Source organism: Bos indicus, chromosome 21 (assembly GCF_029378745.1).
Source record: "Bos indicus isolate NIAB-ARS_2022 breed Sahiwal x Tharparkar chromosome 21, NIAB-ARS_B.indTharparkar_mat_pri_1.0, whole genome shotgun sequence".
Taxonomy (NCBI): domain Eukaryota; kingdom Metazoa; phylum Chordata; class Mammalia; order Artiodactyla; family Bovidae; genus Bos; species Bos indicus.
In genome coordinates this window covers 61,157,257-61,174,924 of record NC_091780.1, presented here as the reverse complement: position 1 = coordinate 61,174,924, position 17,668 = coordinate 61,157,257, and the positions used below count along the sequence as shown (strand labels likewise).

At 51.0% G+C, this 17,668-nt stretch overlaps 2 protein-coding genes across 3 annotated transcripts in view; both read right to left on the bottom strand.

Annotated features, from left to right (window-relative positions):
* The window catches only part of BDKRB1 (bradykinin receptor B1), a 33,557-nt gene extending 24,679 nt beyond the window's left edge, over window positions 1–8,878 (bottom strand). For both annotated transcript variants that reach the window (XM_070775649.1, XM_070775650.1), the window contains exon 1: window positions 8,777–8,878. In XM_070775649.1, coding sequence (XP_070631750.1) covers window positions 8,777–8,810 — 34 coding nt within the window. In that variant the 5' untranslated portion in view covers window positions 8,811–8,878. The remainder of the gene's footprint in view (window positions 1–8,776) is intronic.
* On the bottom strand, window positions 1,823–8,884 carry BDKRB2 (bradykinin receptor B2). The gene is made up of 2 exons (XM_019983934.2): window positions 8,777–8,884; window positions 1,823–5,333 (listed from the first exon to the last, which is right to left on the bottom strand). The coding sequence occupies exons 1-2, from the start codon at window positions 8,848–8,850 to the stop codon at window positions 4,241–4,243; spliced, it is 1,167 nt and encodes a 388-aa protein (XP_019839493.1). The 5' UTR covers window positions 8,851–8,884; the 3' UTR covers window positions 1,823–4,240.
* Window positions 8,885–17,668: the final 8,784 nt, after the last annotated feature.

Sequence of the window (17,668 nt, the reverse complement as noted above, 5' to 3'; positions counted from 1 at the left end):
AGTGCTGCAGTGAACACTGGGGTACATGTGTCTTTTTCATTTCAGGTTTCCTCAGAGTATATGCCTAGGAGTGAGATTGCTGAGTCATCTGGTGGTTTTATTCCTAGTTTTTTAAGGGATCTCTGTTCTGTCTTCCATAGTGGCTGTATCAATTTACTTTCTCGCCAACAGTGCAAGAAGGTTCCCTTTTCCCCACACTTTCTCCAGCATTTATTGTTTGTAGACTTTTTGATGATGGCCATTATGAACAGTGTGAAGTGATATCTCATCGTAGTTTTGATTTGCTTTTCTCTAATAATGAGCGATATTGAGCATCTTTTCACGTATTTGTTAGCTATCTGTATATCTTCTATGGAAAAATGTCTGTTTAGGTCTTTTTTCCACTTTTTGATTTGGTTGTTTGTTCTTTTGGTATTGAGTTATATGAGCTGCTTGTGTATTTTGAAAATTAACTATTTGCGAGTTGTTTCATTTGCTATTATTTTCTCCCATTCTGAGGGTTGTCTTTTCACCTTGCTTATAGTTTCCTTTGCTGTGCAAAAGCTTTTAAGTTTAATCAAGTCCCACCTGTTTACTTTTGTTTTTACTTCCATTACTCTAGGAGGTGGGTCATAGAGGATCTTGCTTTGATTTATGTCATCACGTTCTAAACATTCTTCTTTACGTGTATGGCCTCCCTATCATTGTCTTTGCCTTCTTAAAAGATGTCAATGGCTGAAGAGTGGAAAACAAGAATTGGGAGATGGTGGGATGGTGGTGGTTAATGTCAGATTGGGGAGACCGATAAGAGATGATGGTTAGACATAGAAAGAAACAGATAGATCCAGGAAACACTTGGGGGGAATCTAAAAAGGTACCAACTCACTAGGTGGAAGGAATAACAGAGAGGGTTGTTCTTCTTTACCATGAACCCCAGGTTTCTAGCAGAGATGGATGGATGCAGAGATGGAGCAGTGCCATTTCTGTAGACACAGAATGTAAATTTTGTTTGATGAATGACTGAATACATGAATAATGAAGGGGTCTCAAAATGGAGTGGGTGACGAGTTCCCCATCACTATGAGAATGCAAGCAGTGGTTAGACAACTGTTTGATCTAGACCTCGTCAAATGGAAATCAAATGGAAGACACCTAATAGATACATATCACACACGCAAAGGAATTGCTGTCATCCTTATGATTTGTGAGAGCCCATGGACTGTAGCCCGCCAGACTCCTCTGTCCATGGAATTCTCCAGACAAGAACACTGGAGTGGATGACCATTCCCTTCTTCAGGGGATCTTCCCGATGCAGGGATCGAACCCGTGTCTCCTGCATTGCAGGCAGATTCTTTACCATCTGAACCACCTGGGGAATTTCATGGACAGAGGACCCTGGCGGGCAACGGTCTATGAGGTTGCAAAGACTCAGACACGACTGAGCGACTAATACTTTCACTTTTTCACTTTTACTTATGATTCTAGGACCTCATGGGGCCTCAGGGGCACCTGATGGGAACTTATTGAGTCACCATTGTGGGATGGGAGAAAATATTCAAGCACTCAAAATTTCTTAAATTTCTACTTGGGTATGTTTAAGAGTGTACATTTTAATACCTGTTAATAAGTGTACATATTGGGTAAAAATCATCAAAATTTTTTTACTTATATGGATATGCAATTACAATGGTTTGGACACCACTAATTTATAGCACAGAGCCTTTAAGTAGGTTGAGTGGAAATAAATGGAACCCGTGCACCCAAGACTTCTAACTGCCTATGGCAGTGTCTGTGACAAGATTCAGAGTTTTGGGAGTTGTAACAAATGAAAGAACTACACAAAAATGCCTCATCCCTTTATTATTTTGGACAGAAAAGGCACATTTACACTATTCACCCATTTCTCCTCATTTGTGAAATAATCCCTCTTTATAATGTGATAGCCCTTTGGGTCTTTCACAGGACAGATGTTCTTTATCACAGTATCAACACAACCCACAGGGCAGCTCCCCTCCCATAGACAAATTACTCCTCTGCCCACGGGTGGACCCTAAATGGCCATTAGGAGCCCAGGACTCTGCTGGCAGGAGACCCTCAGACCATACACACCCGCTGATGAATGAGTTCCTCACACCCCAAAGCCCAGCCTAGCTTCCTTTTGTGAAACTCCACTCTCATTATTCATATGGTTTGTGAGTAAAAGTTGCTCAGTCATGACTGACTCTTTGCGACCCCATGGACTGAACAGTCCATGGAATTCTCCAGGCCAGAATACTGGAGTGGGTAGCCTTTCCCTTCTCCAGGGGATCTTCCCAACCCAGGGATTGAACCCAGGTCTCCCGTATTGTGGGCAGATGCTTTATCACCTGAGCCACAAGGGAAGCCCAAGAATACTGGAGTGGGTAGCCTATCCCTTCTCCGGGAATGGAATCGGAGTCTCCTGCATGGCAGGCAGATTCTTTACCAACATATGCCCACACATGATTTCACTTCATTCTAATATGAAATGGTTTGTATTTCTTATTTCACCTGTTTTCTTTCTCCAGCTATGAGTGCATATGTTTATTTGGGCAGAGGGGCTTGCATGGCAGAAAACAAAGTCTGGGATAGGGAGTAAATCTTTTCTTTTAAAGTCCAGAGCTGGACTGGTCAGGATTTATGGGCTCTTTGCCATCCCAATCCTGCTGGCCCTGGGGAAGATAAGAGCCCGGTAACGAATCACCCATCTACTGATCCGGTGAGTGCTTCCAGGGCGCTGCCTACATTACCAGAAGCTCCTGAGCACCCATCCCTGTCTTGACTCTCAGAGCTTGATGTCAGCATCTGTTCTCCCAGAGGGCCAGCCTCAGGAGGCAGACTATAAAACGTGTAGAAAAAGAAGAAAGGAATTCCCCCTGGAGGACCTGGGGCTTGGGGCCAGGCGCCTGTCCATTAAGGGCCAAGGATGCTGGTCCATTTTCCTCCAGCCAGACACCTGGTACCCGCCCTCCACCTCTCCCATCGCTGCCCACCACTCCCTTCGCCACGTGGTCCCGCCCGCAGGAGGCAGGGCCGCGGCCTCTGCAGTTGCTTCTTCAGGTAAATGATCCGGTGGAGGTGGTATAGGGAGGGTGTTCTCCCGCCTCCATGGAAGGGGTGACCTTTCCTGAAAATGCTTGTGCGTGTGTGTGTGTGTATGTGTGTGTGTGTGCGCGCGTGCACGCGTGCAAATTGATGGGAAGGGCAGGTGGTGGAAGGGAACTTAACATACAGAGCACTTAGTTATGTGTCAGACACTAATGCGTATTTTCCACAACCGTTAGGTTCAATACCAATTCTCTTCTACAGACCTTTTGCTGAGCTTGTCTTTCTCCTTAGAATAAATTTATTCCCGTTCTGCGGGCATAATAATGCCTCATATTTACATAGCACCTTTCATTTGTCAAAGTACTTCTGTGCCTGTTACCGGGAGGAAACCGAGGCGGGGACGCGGCCACGTGCAGCCAGTTATCCTCTGAGCTGGGGCGCCCGACTCCTCCTCCCTGCCCTGTCCACAGTGCCTAGCTTGACCGCGTTTAGAATGGCCTTGAGGTGGTTGCTGAATCATCGCAAGTCTGCAAGTTCCTTCAGGACAGATTATTTTCTTTTTTCTGTCCACACTGCGTGTACAGCAAATGCTGGGTAAGTACTTATTGGGTTCGTCTTTGGCACAGACCACTTGTCTTTCTGCAAGGGGAACGAGAGTCCTGGTCTCTGGGCTCTCACTGTGGATCGCTCAGAGTTTAACTATCATTGACCTGGGGAATCATCCTCCAAAGTCCCAGCTGAGCGGATTCAAGAAACCCAAGACTACACGTCAGCCAGTGCGTGAGGCCCTCTCAGCGGCTGCCCCAAAGCTGGGCGGCATTTCTGGAGATCTGAGCTGTCCTGCTCCGGCAGAGTGACACGCCACGTGGGAGGGGAGTTCGGCCACTCCTGTCCCTGTCCCAAGGCTCCTCTGCTCCTCGGGAAGCAACAGACTGGCTCAGGGGTGGCAGCCAGTAAGAAGGATAATACTGTCGTATTTCTGGGGCCCTTGGCTGTGCACCTTCCAACCTCGCAGCCCTGTTCACCGCAGCTCGGGCAGGGCAGGAATTTACTGGAGACACCGACTCACTGCCCAAGGTCACAACTGGGATGCCTTCCTTCCTCCTGGGGGCGCGTCCCGAGAGCCGCCGTCCATCCGTCATCACACGCATCGGTAGCCCCAGGTGCCATCTGCTCGCTGGCTGCTCCCCACCCGCTACTGCAGTTTGTGAATGTTGCGCTCCACAGAGATGGAGGTCCGCAGCGTGCCCATGGAGTTCTCCGTCTGGCTGGGCTCCGCGGACCCGCAGCCCCCTGGCCGGCACAGCCGCGCGTACACCTCCTGCGACTTCTTGCGGAAGCGCTTGCCCACGATCACGTACACCAGCGGGTTGAGGCAGCTGTTGCTGTAAGCCACAAAGGACGCGATCTGTGTGAAGATGTCGATCACGTACTCGTCCCAGCAGCCCGAGAGGACGTGGAGGCGCAGCAGCGTGTCCAGGAAGGTGCTGATCTGGAAGGGCAGCCAGCAGACCACGAACAGCAGCAGGACGGCCAGGACCAGCAGCGTGGCCTTCCTCTCAGTCTGGATCTCCTTGAACTTCTGCATCTCGTTGTTACGCAGCACCTGCATGATCTGCACGGTGCAGAAGGTGATGACGCTCAGGGGCAGCAGGAAGCCCACAGAGTTCAGGAGGATGTTGGTGAAGACCTCCCAGCTGTGGGATGGGTAATTGATGACGCAGGCGGTGACGTTGTGGCCCTCGGCGTTGTACTCCTGCATGGTGCGGAAGGCCAGCATGGGCGAGCTCAGAAGCAGCGCGCAGCCCCAGATCACCAGGCTGTAGAGCTTGGCCCAGCGCACCCCACGCATCCGGCCCATGGACATGGTCTTCACCAGGGCCAGGTAGCGGTCGATGCTCACCAGCATGAGGAAGTAGATGCTGCTGTAGAGGTTCATGTAGAGTATGGTGTTCACCACGCGGCAGAGGGCTTCCCCGAAGAGCCAGTCGAAGTTGTTGGCAATGGTGATGGCCCAGAAGGGCAGCCCGCAGGCCAGGATCAGGTCTGCCACGGCCAGGTTGCCCAGGTAGATCTCCGCCACCGTGCAGCTGCTCTTGTGCAGGCAGAAGACGCTGAGGACAAAGGTGTTCTCCAGGGCGGCGAGCAGGAAGAGGATCCAGAGGAAGGGGGGCTGGATGGTGTTGAGCCAGTTCCACAAGTCGGACTGGAAGCAGCTGCTGCCCTCGGGCAGGGTCCCGTTGAGAGCAGGTTCAAGGACCTGGGAGGTGAGGTTGAACATTTCAGCGCTGCAAGAAAGTGGAAAAGAGGCAGTTACACCTCGGGGTGACGGGAGGAAGGAGTAGCAACTGCTGCAGAGGGCGAGGGGGTGCGTCCAGTCAGGGGTGGAACTCAGGCCCTTGCTGTGCCGTGTTCATAGACAGTCTGGGTGCACCTGAGTCCCCAGGGGTCTTGGAAAGCTGCCTGTGCTCCTTGCACTTAAACTGAGAGCTTGTGTTCTTGGCCTCCAGGCTCCGCTGGGAGGTTTCCTTGGCCAGCATCCGTCACCCATATGAACAATGAACAAGCGTGAGTCTTAGATGCTGGTCCTCCTGGAAGCTTCCATGGTGGGAGGACCCACAGCACATTCCTTCCTTATCACAGGGACTCCTCCTAAGGGCGCTGGTCTCTTTCAGCTTCTTGTGGCCTGGCTGTGAGTGAGCCATTAATTAGAAAAGAAAAGTGGTATCATGCCAGACAGGGGGATTCCAGCCTGGCTCCGAGACCACAGCCCATCTGCCCACGCCCTGTCTCTTCCTGGCAGAGGGTAGCTGTCGAGCTTCTCTACCTTCCATCAGCATAGCATTGATGATGAACTGAGGTTGCCTGACGGAAAGGGAGCGTGGGGGCTTTGGCGTCAGAGAGTCCTCTGGGTTCAGTCCTGACTCATTCATTAGCTGTATGACCTTGAGTAAGTTAACTAACCTCTCTGGACCATAATGGTCTACTTCGTAAACTAGGAATAACAAAATCTTCTTGGCATTGTGCATTGTGGTGAGGATCCGAGATAAAGTACAGAAAGTCCCAAGCACTGCACTCTGTTCAATAAACAAGAATAATTACCTTTGTGTGTGTGTGTGTGTGTGTGTGTGAACTTATTAAAATAAACAGTGTCAAACTCGAGTACCACTCTTGGTTCTTTGTCTTTTTTTAAGATTTTTTTTGATGTGGACCATTTTTAAAGTCTTTATTGAATTTGTTACAACATTGCTTCGGGTTTAGGTTTTGGTTTTTGGCCCCGAGGCATGTGGGATGTTAGCTCCCCAACCAGGGACTGAACCCATACCCTCTGCTTTGGGAGACAAAATCTTAACAGCTGGACCACCAGGGAAGTCTCAGTTCTTATTCTCACATTGCTGATTTTACCATTAACCCGCTGGCTTCTCTTTCATTCTGGGGTGAGACTCGGACCAGAGGGCAGTTCACTTTCTGCAAGTGTTTCTCTAAGGCTAGTTCCTTTCTGCCTTCAGCAAAGAGGCATGGGGCTTGGACAGACATGGGCTCCAATCCTAGCTGTGTGGTCTTGGGTAAATTACGTCTGAGCTTCCGCTTTGTTTTCTTTGGAGCAGAGTATTACTCTCTCGTTGATTTGCCTTGCGTGACTATTGCAAGGTTCAAATCAAAGAGTAGGTGTAAAGACATACCGAAAAGCTAAACGCATAATGCAGAGGGCAGGACTAACTGAACGTGTTCCAAGTGCTCTTTTGGGTGGATGTGGGAAAAGTGGAGGTGGAGGGACTCTTCCTGGGCAGTTTGATTGTTGGGTAGGCTTGGAGGAGAGGAGCTGAGCAATAGATTATGGAAAAGAATCTGCTGATCGCTTCTGGGATTTCCCAGGAAAAGCCCCTATACATCCTGGAGCAGCTGACTGGCTTGGAGGGGCCAGACTGGGGACCTGTGATGAACTCACTCATCGACGCAATTTATCCTTACATGTTTCTTGAGCATCTTCTCTGTGTTGAGCTCCACTTTGACTGTAGGGACCCAGAAAGGGACACCACACATCCCTGCCCTGCTGGAGCTCCTGACACCTCAGACCCAGTGTGGGAACGAGGCACATGAGGCCTCGGGGTGGCAGGAGGGTCAAGGGACCCAGGTGGGAGGAGGCAGGGGAGGTCGGAGGTGACTCTGGAGCTGGGACTCAGAGGATGAAGAGCGTGCCAACGGGGGCCGAGAGGGAGGGAGGGCAGATCAGGCAGAAGGAGTAGCCTGAGCAGAGCCCAGAGTGGGGAAGCCACTGGCAGGTTCTGGCGGGTGGACGAGATGTTGGCAAGTGGCAAGGGATGAGGCTGAAGTAGAGAAAAAAAGGACAGTCTTCACTGGCTGCTTAGAAAGTAAGGCTTTGTCCCTGAGTGCTTCAAGGAGCAAGTGATGGAACTGGAAATACTCTTCTCAATGAGGGTGGTTTTAATATGTCCACAAATTGTTTGATAAACCTCCTTGCAAAGGGTGGAGTCTAATTCCTCTTCCAGTGAATGTGGCCAGACTGAGTGACTCGTTTTCCACCCAGGGTGGCAGTGCCAGTGTGTGACTTCCAAGACTAAGGCGTGAGCGGGTTTGCAGCTTCCTTCTGGGCCTCTTGGGTTTCTTGCTCAGGAAGAGGCTGGCTGCCACGTTGTGAGGATGCTCAAGCAGCCACATGGAGAGGCTCCATGAAGAGGCCCCGACTTGCCGCCCTGGACGTGGATCCTGTGGCCCCAGTGAAGCCTCTGGCTGATTCTGGTCCCCTAGCCTGTGCATCTTCCAAGTGAGGCCCCAGACATCACGGAACAGAGACAAGCCCTAAAGTCCAGACCCGTGGACACTGGCAGTCTTCTCTGTGGAGCTTCTGAAGGTAAGACCTGCCCTGCATGCTCCCCTTGGTCCAGCCTTTGGCCCCATTTCTGCAGGAACAGAAGCCCTGTTTCCCCAGAGCCTCAGACTTGGAGTGCTGTCTCTTGTGGTCTGGCTCTCTAGAGATCAGAGTGTCCCAACTGATGTTACTTGTTAATTTTCCAGCAAGGTAGTCTTTCCCAACAGGATGGCACCTGGCTTCGAGAAGCCACAGGGTCGTTAGAAGGTGGTCTGGGGAGGGCTTCATTGGGAGTGATTGGGCCCATGTTCCATGGCCTCTACTGAGACGACCATTGGTGATCTCCATAGCAGGCCACACCTGCCATAGGACTGAGAGCTCCAGCTGGGCCCCACTGCCCACTCTCCCTGACACTGCCCCCTCAGGACTGACCCTCCCTTTCCTCTGCTTCCACTCAAGACCCATTCCCCCAACATTCTCTCCTTAGAGTGTCCAGACCTTCCTCAGATGTCGGCCATGTGTTGGAGACATCCTGTCTCCATGGAGACCTGGCTCAGCCTCTGTCTGATTTCTTGCATTGCCTTCAGAGTTTCCATCTCCTTTTTCACATCCCCCCTCAACACCATGTGGTTCACATGAGACCCCCCGTACGGTGTGTCCCTCCTCCTGCAACACCCAGCCCAAAAGCAGAACAGTCCTCTCCCTTCTGCCCCTGACAGGCCCTGGGGGATTTGAACACCAGCCCTTGAGGACTTTTGACTCAGGATTTAACGTTGCCTGTTGTTTCCAGTGGGCTTCCATTATCGTCCCAGAGAGGAGGGGCATGTTTTCCTAGGTGTTCCCCAGAGTGCCCGCACCCCTGTCCCAGAAATAGTAAATCAAGAAGCCCCTCTGACTCACCCGAAGGAGGCAGTGGTAGGCACGGTGTCCTCATGGATGGATAGGAACATTGGTCTCCTCCAGGCCGAGAACATTGGGACTCAGAGGGGGAGGTGAGTGAGGGCCTCCCTGGAGGAGAAATGATGGAGACGGTTAGATGGTGGGACTGCATTCTCCCCTAGGGAGAGAAACGGGGGCCTTCACTTAAATATTTATTAAGTACCCATCACACACCCGGTGCTGGGACACGATGTGGGGACAGGCACAGTGTCCGTCCTCCAGGGGCTCATGGTCTCACGGAGAAGCCAGACATGACCCTCAGCGCTGGAGACTTGGTGGGGCAGGGTAGAGCTGAGCTCCCTTCCCCGTGGGGTTCCCTGTCCAGGCGAGGGCCATCAGCCTGCTTGCCAAGGTCACCATTTCCATCGAGACAGTGACAGCCACCCAGGTAACCAGGGCCTCCCAGCTCTGTCACCCTGGGGGAGTGATGTCCCCCCACCCCCCCCCACATCCGCGCCCCCCCCCATGCCCTCTGGTACGGGTCTGCTTGGTTAGGCGTCCCAGATCTGGCAGAGTCAGCCCATCGGGATCCTAATTATTTGTTACTGTCTGTCAACATTGCTCCCCTGTTCAAAACAAAGTGGGGGGCTTTTCTGTCTCCCGTGTCCAGAGAACAGGCAGTTTGAGGACCAGGGGGAAGTCTGGGACAACTCTAATTTCCCTGCATCTGCTTCGGATGCGCCGTGTGTGGGAGCATCATCGTTCCTGCTTCTCCCTGGCCCTGCCCCAGGATGCGGGGACCACACCAGGAGGGGCTGCAGTCCGGCTTCTGTGGGGATTGGCCCCAGGGCAGCAGCAGGAGGCTGCGGGAGGGAGGGGAAGGAGGAGGGGATCTGGCTCCTAGCTTCCTCCCTTGAGGACCTCCAGGGACTGCCTGGGCCCAGCCCCGGTGCACAGCTCCCACTGGGGCCTTTCCAACTCCAGTGATTCTGACAACTGCCGTCTCTTCTCGTGGTTCAGGCCTCGGGTTGGGAGGAAAGGGTCGTCTGCAGAGGTTACCCCCACATGCTGTCTACACTCTGAAAGTAGACCCTCTTTAAACTCCTCTGCATATTAGGCAGCTTGATTGTTGCCTCTCAATCTCCTACTGGACCCGAACTGATACGTCTGGGGATTACAGACTCAGATGTCACGGATGCATCTGAGGGCCTGGGGGGTGGGGAGCTGGCTGTGGTGGGCACCTGGGTACACAGCGGGTGGCAATGGTCGGTGTGCGACCCTCTGGGTGCTATTTGAGGGAGTCCCTTAGCCCTCCCTGGACCTCAGTTTTCTCATTGACACAGCTGGGGGTGGGAGGGATGGACCCATGCTCCCCCCAGACTTTGATCCTCGTGTCTGCGTGGGGGTGACAGGGTGTGACTCTACAGTAGGGATTTTCCCTTGTTTTTCAAACAGATGTTTTAGAAAAAACATCCAACATCCTGATTCACTTGTTCTCTATCGCCCTCGGAATTTGATCCAAGAAGACTTAACTTTAAAAGTATTTCCTTCTGTCAAATCACATAAACACTGGCTCTTGGTGCTGCTGAGAGTCATTTCCACTTTTTTTTTGGCTGCACCACCCGCAGCCTGTGGGGTCTTAGTTCCCTGATCAGGAATTGAACCTGCAAGCCCCTGAATTGGAAGCATGGAGTCTTAACCACTGGACCACCAGAGAAATTCTTCATTTCTGTTTCAGTGCCAGAGAGAGTCTATTTTGGTTCCCCAAGAATCCACGTCCAAAGGGCTGTGAGGCTGTGGTCGCCCCAGGACACACACCATCACTTTCACCAGGGCCAGGGTTTGCCTTATGGAACCCTGACTGAGTAATCAACTGTGCCTAGTGTTTCATGGGTGTGTATTGAAGCTGGGAGATAGTTCCCAAAGTGAGGGTTGTGGATTGGATGGTAGATAACCCCCAATCATTGACCCACTCCTCTCAGTGTGGTTAGTAACCACACTGACTCCAGGTTAACCCTGGAGAAAAGTGTCAGGTTGGGGCTGTGTGTCTTCAGCATCCCTCTGGTGGTTTGTAACTCCCCTTTCAACAAAACCAGCAGGCCTGGGCTGGACACCCAAATCTAACCAGACTTTAACAGGCTTGCTTATAGTCCATTGTATGTATTTCAACAGGGCATTTTTGGTGACAAATGATACTCATTTTCCATTTAAGTTGGTGATACACAGTTAACAGTTCAGAAGTGAGTCGCTATTAAAGAAATAGTTGTGGGATTTCCCTGATGGTCGGATGGTAAAGACTCCCTGCTCCCAACGCAGGGGGCACGGGTTTGATTCCTGGTTGGGGAACTAAGATCCCACATGCTGGAGAGTGTGGCCAGAAAAGAAAAGAAAAAGTGAAATCCGAAAAAGAAAAGTAGTTGTACAGGTGATGGAGATGATGTCAGAGCTTGTGTGTAGAATGACAGAAAGAGGGAAACACAGCCCCAGGCGTCCAGCCGAAAACCCAGGTCACAAACAAGAGGCCCAGCCCGGTGGTCAGGCTCAGGCTTACCCGCTCCGGAGGCAGACCTGGAATTTGGTCCCCCTCCATCGGGTTGCTCTTTAACCTCATGGTGCCTCGCTTTTCTCAACTGTCAGATGCTGGCTGTGAGGAGCAGACAAGGCTATCCGTGTCAACCGCACAAAGCACGTGGTAAATGTGTTCAGAACGGGAACCACCCAGGGAGGCACCCGGGTGGGGGGGCCGTCTACTGCAAGAGCCCCCTCGTGGCACAGCCCCAGCGATGCTTTACAGACACAGTTCCACAGCTGCACGGAGAGATGAGCAGGTCGCTGGGACATCACCAGCCCACCTAATCCAGGGGAGCCCGTGAGACCACACAGTTCTCTCCTCTGTCCAAGGGGTGGGCTTGTCAACTTTCGCCTTTTGCATCCGGTCTCGCTGCGACAGCCTTGTGTGCGCATGCGCAACTGGCCTATGGTATTAACACCTGCCTGGCTCATCTCCCCACCCTCCGCCGCGCCTGTACCGCCGTGTTTCGCACATCTCAGTCTCTTGGAAAACCTTTGCTCCATAAATAAGTAAAATCTCTCAGACCACTCAGGTTGGAGTCGAGGCCAGAGCTAGAAAGAAGCAAGGTCTCCCAAATCCAGCTCAGAGCCCTTTCCCGGACACCTCCCTGGAATAAATGGTTTCTTCTAAAATCTGTTTCACGTAATCACTCAGGAAGGATGTTGTTTATAGACAGTTACCGAGGTGAACTGCAGACCACTGTCAGTACCGGGGCAGGGAAGGCTGTGGGGCCGCACGCACGGTAACAGCCTCGATACCAGGGAGAAGTGGCCTGAGCCCAGTTTCCAAGGGGCTTTTTCTCCTTTTCCCTGAGAAACGGCCAGAGTTGTCTGTGGGGGGATGGACGGGGTTCTGGGAATTCAACGTCTGTTCCAGGAACAACTAGAGAGCTGAATCAGATCCATTCAGTCCGACGTGCATGTGGGCCCTTCTGGCATTTGGACGCTTTATGGGCCTGGAATGTTTTGGAAACACATGTGGAGGTGGGGTGGGGTGGCGGGAAGTGGGGGAGCTGGGTGAAGCAGAGCTCCCCACCACACTGACCCTGCTTTCTGCAGCGATGACAGGGCATGCCTCCCGGACTCTTGTCTTCACATCTTCACAGAGTCTGGGGCTCCTGCTGGTCTTATCTGTTTCCACTTGCTTAGAATTAGCTTATTCTGTTTCTTTCCCAGACATTGAGCTTTGTTGTTTTAATGGATGAATGAGCAATTCTAGCTGATAGCCTAACACCAATCTTTCCCCTTAAAAAAATAAACCTCTCCCCTTTTAAAAAAAAGGTAATATGACCACAGTAGAGCATTTAAAAATGCTAAAATCTCCCAGAATTCTATACCCAAACAACTCTTTTCATACACCTTCAACCAGCCTTTCGTCTCCTGTGGTTTTACATAGACCATCAGACCAAGAAAAATTTTCCATGCTGTTCTATAGCATCATAAGGATGCCTTTAAGAGAATGCATTGTGTTGGTTTATTGTTATTTATTAAACCATTCCTCGATTTCTATCCCTTTGTATTAATGTATTTCCATGGGACTCCAGTCATGATGATCCACATCCGCTTCCCAAGGCTCTTTCTTACCTTCCCACCCCCTCTGCGTTTTCCAGGGCTGCCCCCGATGCCTGAATCCCCTTCTCCACTTTCTACCTTTTGAAGTTGAGACCTGCTCAGTTACCAACCCTTCCATGGAGCCTCCCAAAGTGCCCTGTGATGATTAGTTTTATGTGTCGACGTGTCTAGACTACAGCCCCCCCCCCCATTATTCAATCTAATATGGATCCAGATGTTGCTGTAAAGGCATTTTGAAGGTGTTATTGAAATCCCTTATCAGATGTTAAGTAAAGGAAATCATCCTGAGTATCTAGGTGGGCCTGGCTTAATCAGTTGACAGGTCCTAAGAGCAGAAGCAGGGTTTCCCAGAAGAAGTTCCACTTGTGGACAGGCCATGCCTGAGAGTTCAGGTCGCCTCTCCTGATCACCTTACTGATGGATTCTGGGCTTGCCTGGTCAGCCTTACAATCATGTAAGCCAATTCCTTGCAATAAATTTGTTAGTACCTGTCTCCCATTGCCAAGCTTCCCTGGTGGCTCAGATAAAGAATTTACCTGCTAATGTAGGAGGCCTAGGTTCAATCCCTGGGTCAGGAAGATCCCCGGGAGAAGAGAATGGCTACCCACTCCTGTATTCTTGCCTGGAGAATCCCCATAGACAGAGGAGCCTGGGGGTTAACTAGTCCATGGGGTCGCAGAGTCAGACGCGACCAAGCACATGCCTCAAGCCCTGCACTCCAGTCTCTTTTTCGCGGCTCTTTTTCTCAGTTGAACACCTTCGAGCAGCGGCGTTCTCTTCCCTCCTATCCCCCTCCTCCTTCTCCACCACGTTGTTTAGTGCAGGTCTATCAGAAATGCTTGTGTTGTGTCTTCCTTCCTCTGACTCCTACTAGGTGCTCAATAAATGACTGTTCACTGACAGATAGAAGGCAGGGTGATCCTTACTTTTCTCTTCCTCCCCAGCAGACACATCTTCAGAGTAGAGGCAAAGGGAAGTGGAAGAACTTATTGTGTGCTCTGCCTGCTACATCCTAAAGACCGCACCGTGTGGTTGATGTATATTCCCATATACCCATATACCATACATGGTATATACCATACATGGTATATGGGTATATACCCATATATGGTATATTCCCATATATGGTATGTATATGGGAATATAAATATATGGTATATTCCCATATACCAGACAGGAAGGCAGAGACTTAGCTAAGTAACCTGAGATGGTTCAGGATCACACAGCTAGCCATAGGCAGAGCCAGGATTCAAACCCAGGTCTACCTGAGTCCAAATGCCAAGGCATTTTTCTTGCCTGGGAAGGCATCATCCCCCTCCTTAAAGTTCCTGATGCAAGGCACCCCCTGTGAATAGTTGAGGGATCATATGGGCTTTCAGGCCTGGCTGCCCCTGGTCTGAAGGGGGCACTGTGACTTCATTCTTCAAGGGAAGAAGGTCTGTGCAGGTGGCTGTAGGTGGACAATTCAAACCAGGGCTCTGCTGGCCGCGTGAGCATGGCTAGGAGATCAGCACAGGCTGGAAACTGGTAGCCCATGGGCCCTGGGTCTTGGGACCTGTTGGTGATGATGCCAAGCAGGCCCCTGTGGGCCTCCCAGGCCCTGCTCAGCATCAGTGATGTGGGTTTTGGGGGGACAGGAAACCTCAATGTCTCAATCTCATCAATCACTTGTGGTTTAGACCTTGAGAGGAGCTGCAGAGGGCAAACCTCAGTGTGTGTGTGTTGGGAGGCGGGGGGCGGGAAGAGCATGGGCTGGGTGCCGGGGGATGTCCCCAGTGGGTTGGAAAGTCAGGGGCCTGGATTTTCACTACTGAGATCCAACCACCTCAGAATCCCAACTCCAACACTTACTAGCTGTGGATAACCAACCCCCTCAGGGCCTCAGCGTCTCCATCTGTCAAATGGAGAGCTAACAGCACCCACTCTGCAGGGTTGCAGTCAGGAGAGACAGGGTCATGAACATAAAGTGCTTAGGACAATGGTTAACACACTTTAAAGGAGCTGTATGTGTCAGGGTTTCCTTCCTCTCTGCTCTATGTTAGGTTTCTGCAAACAATTTTTTTGGAGAAAGGAGTTCTACTTAAAAAGAAAATGTTCAACTTACCCCCAGGTCCTCATGACACAGGGGGAAACTGAGGCTCAGAGAGCTGAGGAGATGCCGAAAGTCACACAGCAAGTAAACGCCGGTGTTCAGGCAGAGCCACGGCCCGGCCCGTCTCCTGCTGGAGTGACCTGTCAGGGGTCTGTCCAGGCCAGAGGTGACCAGGCACTGGGATGTGCTCACAGGTCTGGGGCCAGTGGGAACAGAGCCCGAGGGGCCATCTTATTGGAAAGCTGGGTTCCTGTACCCAGCATGTTCTTCCTTCTTCCCTCTGCTCCAGGATAATTCCAGAATCCTGGGTTAGCCTGACAGGATTCTGGAATACTAGGGTGGGAAGGGCTCCTGGACACTCTTTCATCAGACCCCTTCGTGTTACAGAAGTGGACACAGAGGGCGGAGACAGCTGACATTCTCCCAGGACACACAGCCACTTAGTGCCAGAGCACAACACTGAACCCCGGTCCTGGAATCATGGTACCTAAGCCCCCTGTTTGTTTTGCTTTTTCTAAGTCATCCCACAACTGCCCTTATCCTGTGCAGAAAACAGGGCTGTGTGCTAAGGCCTGACTGTGAACATGTTCAAAAACCCAAGCCTCACACTCCCAGCCCCTGCAAAGGTGTGCTGGGGACACGCACCGAAACTATAAGAGCAGCTGCCTTTGCGTGATTAGACAGATGTTCTTCTAGAAGAAGATATTTGCAAAACGATTCAACCCACAAGGGCTGAATTTCCAAAATGTACAAACAGCTCACACAACTCAACAACCAAAAAACCCCAACAACCCAATCAAAAAATGGACAGAGGACCTTAAATATACATCTCTCCAAAGAGGACATACAGATGGCCGACAAGCATGTGAAAAGATGCTCACTGTCACTAATCATTAGAGGAATACAAATCAAAGCTACATTGAGGTATCACCTCACACCCGTTGGAATGACTATTATAAAAATGTGGGCGTGGAGGAAAGAGAACCTTTCTCCACTGTTGGTGGGAATGTAAGTTGGTGTAGCCACTATGGATGACAGTATGGAGGTTCCTCAAAACATGAAGAATAGAGCTACCATATGATCCTACAACAGAGAAGGCAATGGCACCCCACTCCAGTACTCTTGCCTGGAAAATCCCATGGACGGAGGAGCCTGGTAGGCTGCAGTCCATGGGGTCGCAGAGAGTTGGACATGACTGAGTGACTTCCTTTTCACTTTTCACTTTCATGCGTTGGAGAAGGAAATGGCAACCCACTCCAGTGTTCTTGCCTGGAGAATCCCAGTGACGGGGGAGCCTCGTGGGCTGCCGTATGGGGTCGCACAGAGTCGGACACGACTGAAGTGACTTAGCAGCAGCAGCAGCAGCATGATCCTGCAAGGGCTTCCCAGGTGGTGCTAGTGATAAGGAACCCGTCTGCCAGTGCAGGAGATGTAACAGATGTGGGTTTGACCCCTGGGTCAGGAAGATTTCCTGGAGCAGGGCGTGGCAACCCATTCCAGTATTCTTGCCTGGAGAATCTCATGGACAGAGGAGCCTGGAGGGCTGCAGTTCATAGGGTCGCAAAGAGTTGGACATGACTGAAGTGACTTAGCAAGCATATATGAATATATATGTATATATGTGTGTGTATATATATGTGTGTGTGTATATATATATACACACACATACACACACACACCCCCCATATGTATCATTTTGCTATATACCAGAAACTAACACAATATTGTAAATCAACTATACTTCAATAAAAAGATTTTTTAAAAAGAAAGATGTCTGTTTTTCACTTTCCTGTATGTTCTGGGGTTTTTCATCACGAGCATGTAAATAATTTATGAAGGGAGGAAATAGAAATCTTTGCAAAAGAATAAAAGCCAAAACTATGTAAGGTCCAGAGGGAGTGTGTTTTCCAGAAAAGCCTTTGTTCAGGAACTGCTCAGACTTGGTGACCTGAAGATCCTCATTTTCCAGTAGACGCCCCAGCTCCCTGAAGGTCCTGGTGGCCCCAGGGGTGGCCCTGGCCTTGCTGGGGCAGGAGGAGGGGACAGCTGGCCTGGGGCTTCAGCCACATGCAAGTTTGTGTGTCGTGACCAGTCTTCCCATCCAGCCCGGTTTATAAAACACGTGGGAGGAAAATACTGTGGAGTCTGAGCCAACCGCAGAGAAAAAACAACCTTTCGTGGCACGAAGAGGTTTGGGTCCTGCCCAAGAATGAGTGGTGGACGCCAAACGTGAGCCAGGTGGTGTTTCACCCCTTCCTGCACAGGGTCTCCGCCAGATGCCCTTGGCTGTGAAGGGACCCACACCCATTTACCTCCTGGGAGTGGCCTTTCTGCCCATTTATTCATTCATTCAACAAACTTTTATTCCTCATGTTTGCTGCGCTCAGTGTGCAATACAGCGGGAAAGGCACAGGCTTTCTGGGCAGGCAAAAAGAATGTGGACATCAAGCCACATCCCAGTGCCCTTCTTCAAGGACCACTGAATGTCACCTCCTCTGAGAGGCCTTCCTTGACCTCTCAGCTATCAGGGCTCCCTCCCTTGTCTGAGACTCTATAGCAAAGAGGTAGAAGCGTCCAGGGCTTTGGGCATCGAGCCTGGGTTCTTGTCCTGCCTCCATCACTGGGTACCAGGGGTGACCTTGACAACTCTGGGACTTCATTTTCTCATTGGGAGAATG

Bases quoted from the DNA above. Each gene is read 5' to 3' on its own strand.
- BDKRB2 (XM_019983934.2), bottom strand. From the start codon at position 8,850: ATGTTCTCGGCCTGGAGGAGACCAATGTTCCTATCCATCCATGAGGAC. The intron at 5,334-8,776 runs GTGAGTCAGAGG...ACTTTCTTGCAG, and splicing joins CCTACCACTGCCTCCTTCGG to CGCTGAAATGTTCAACCTCA.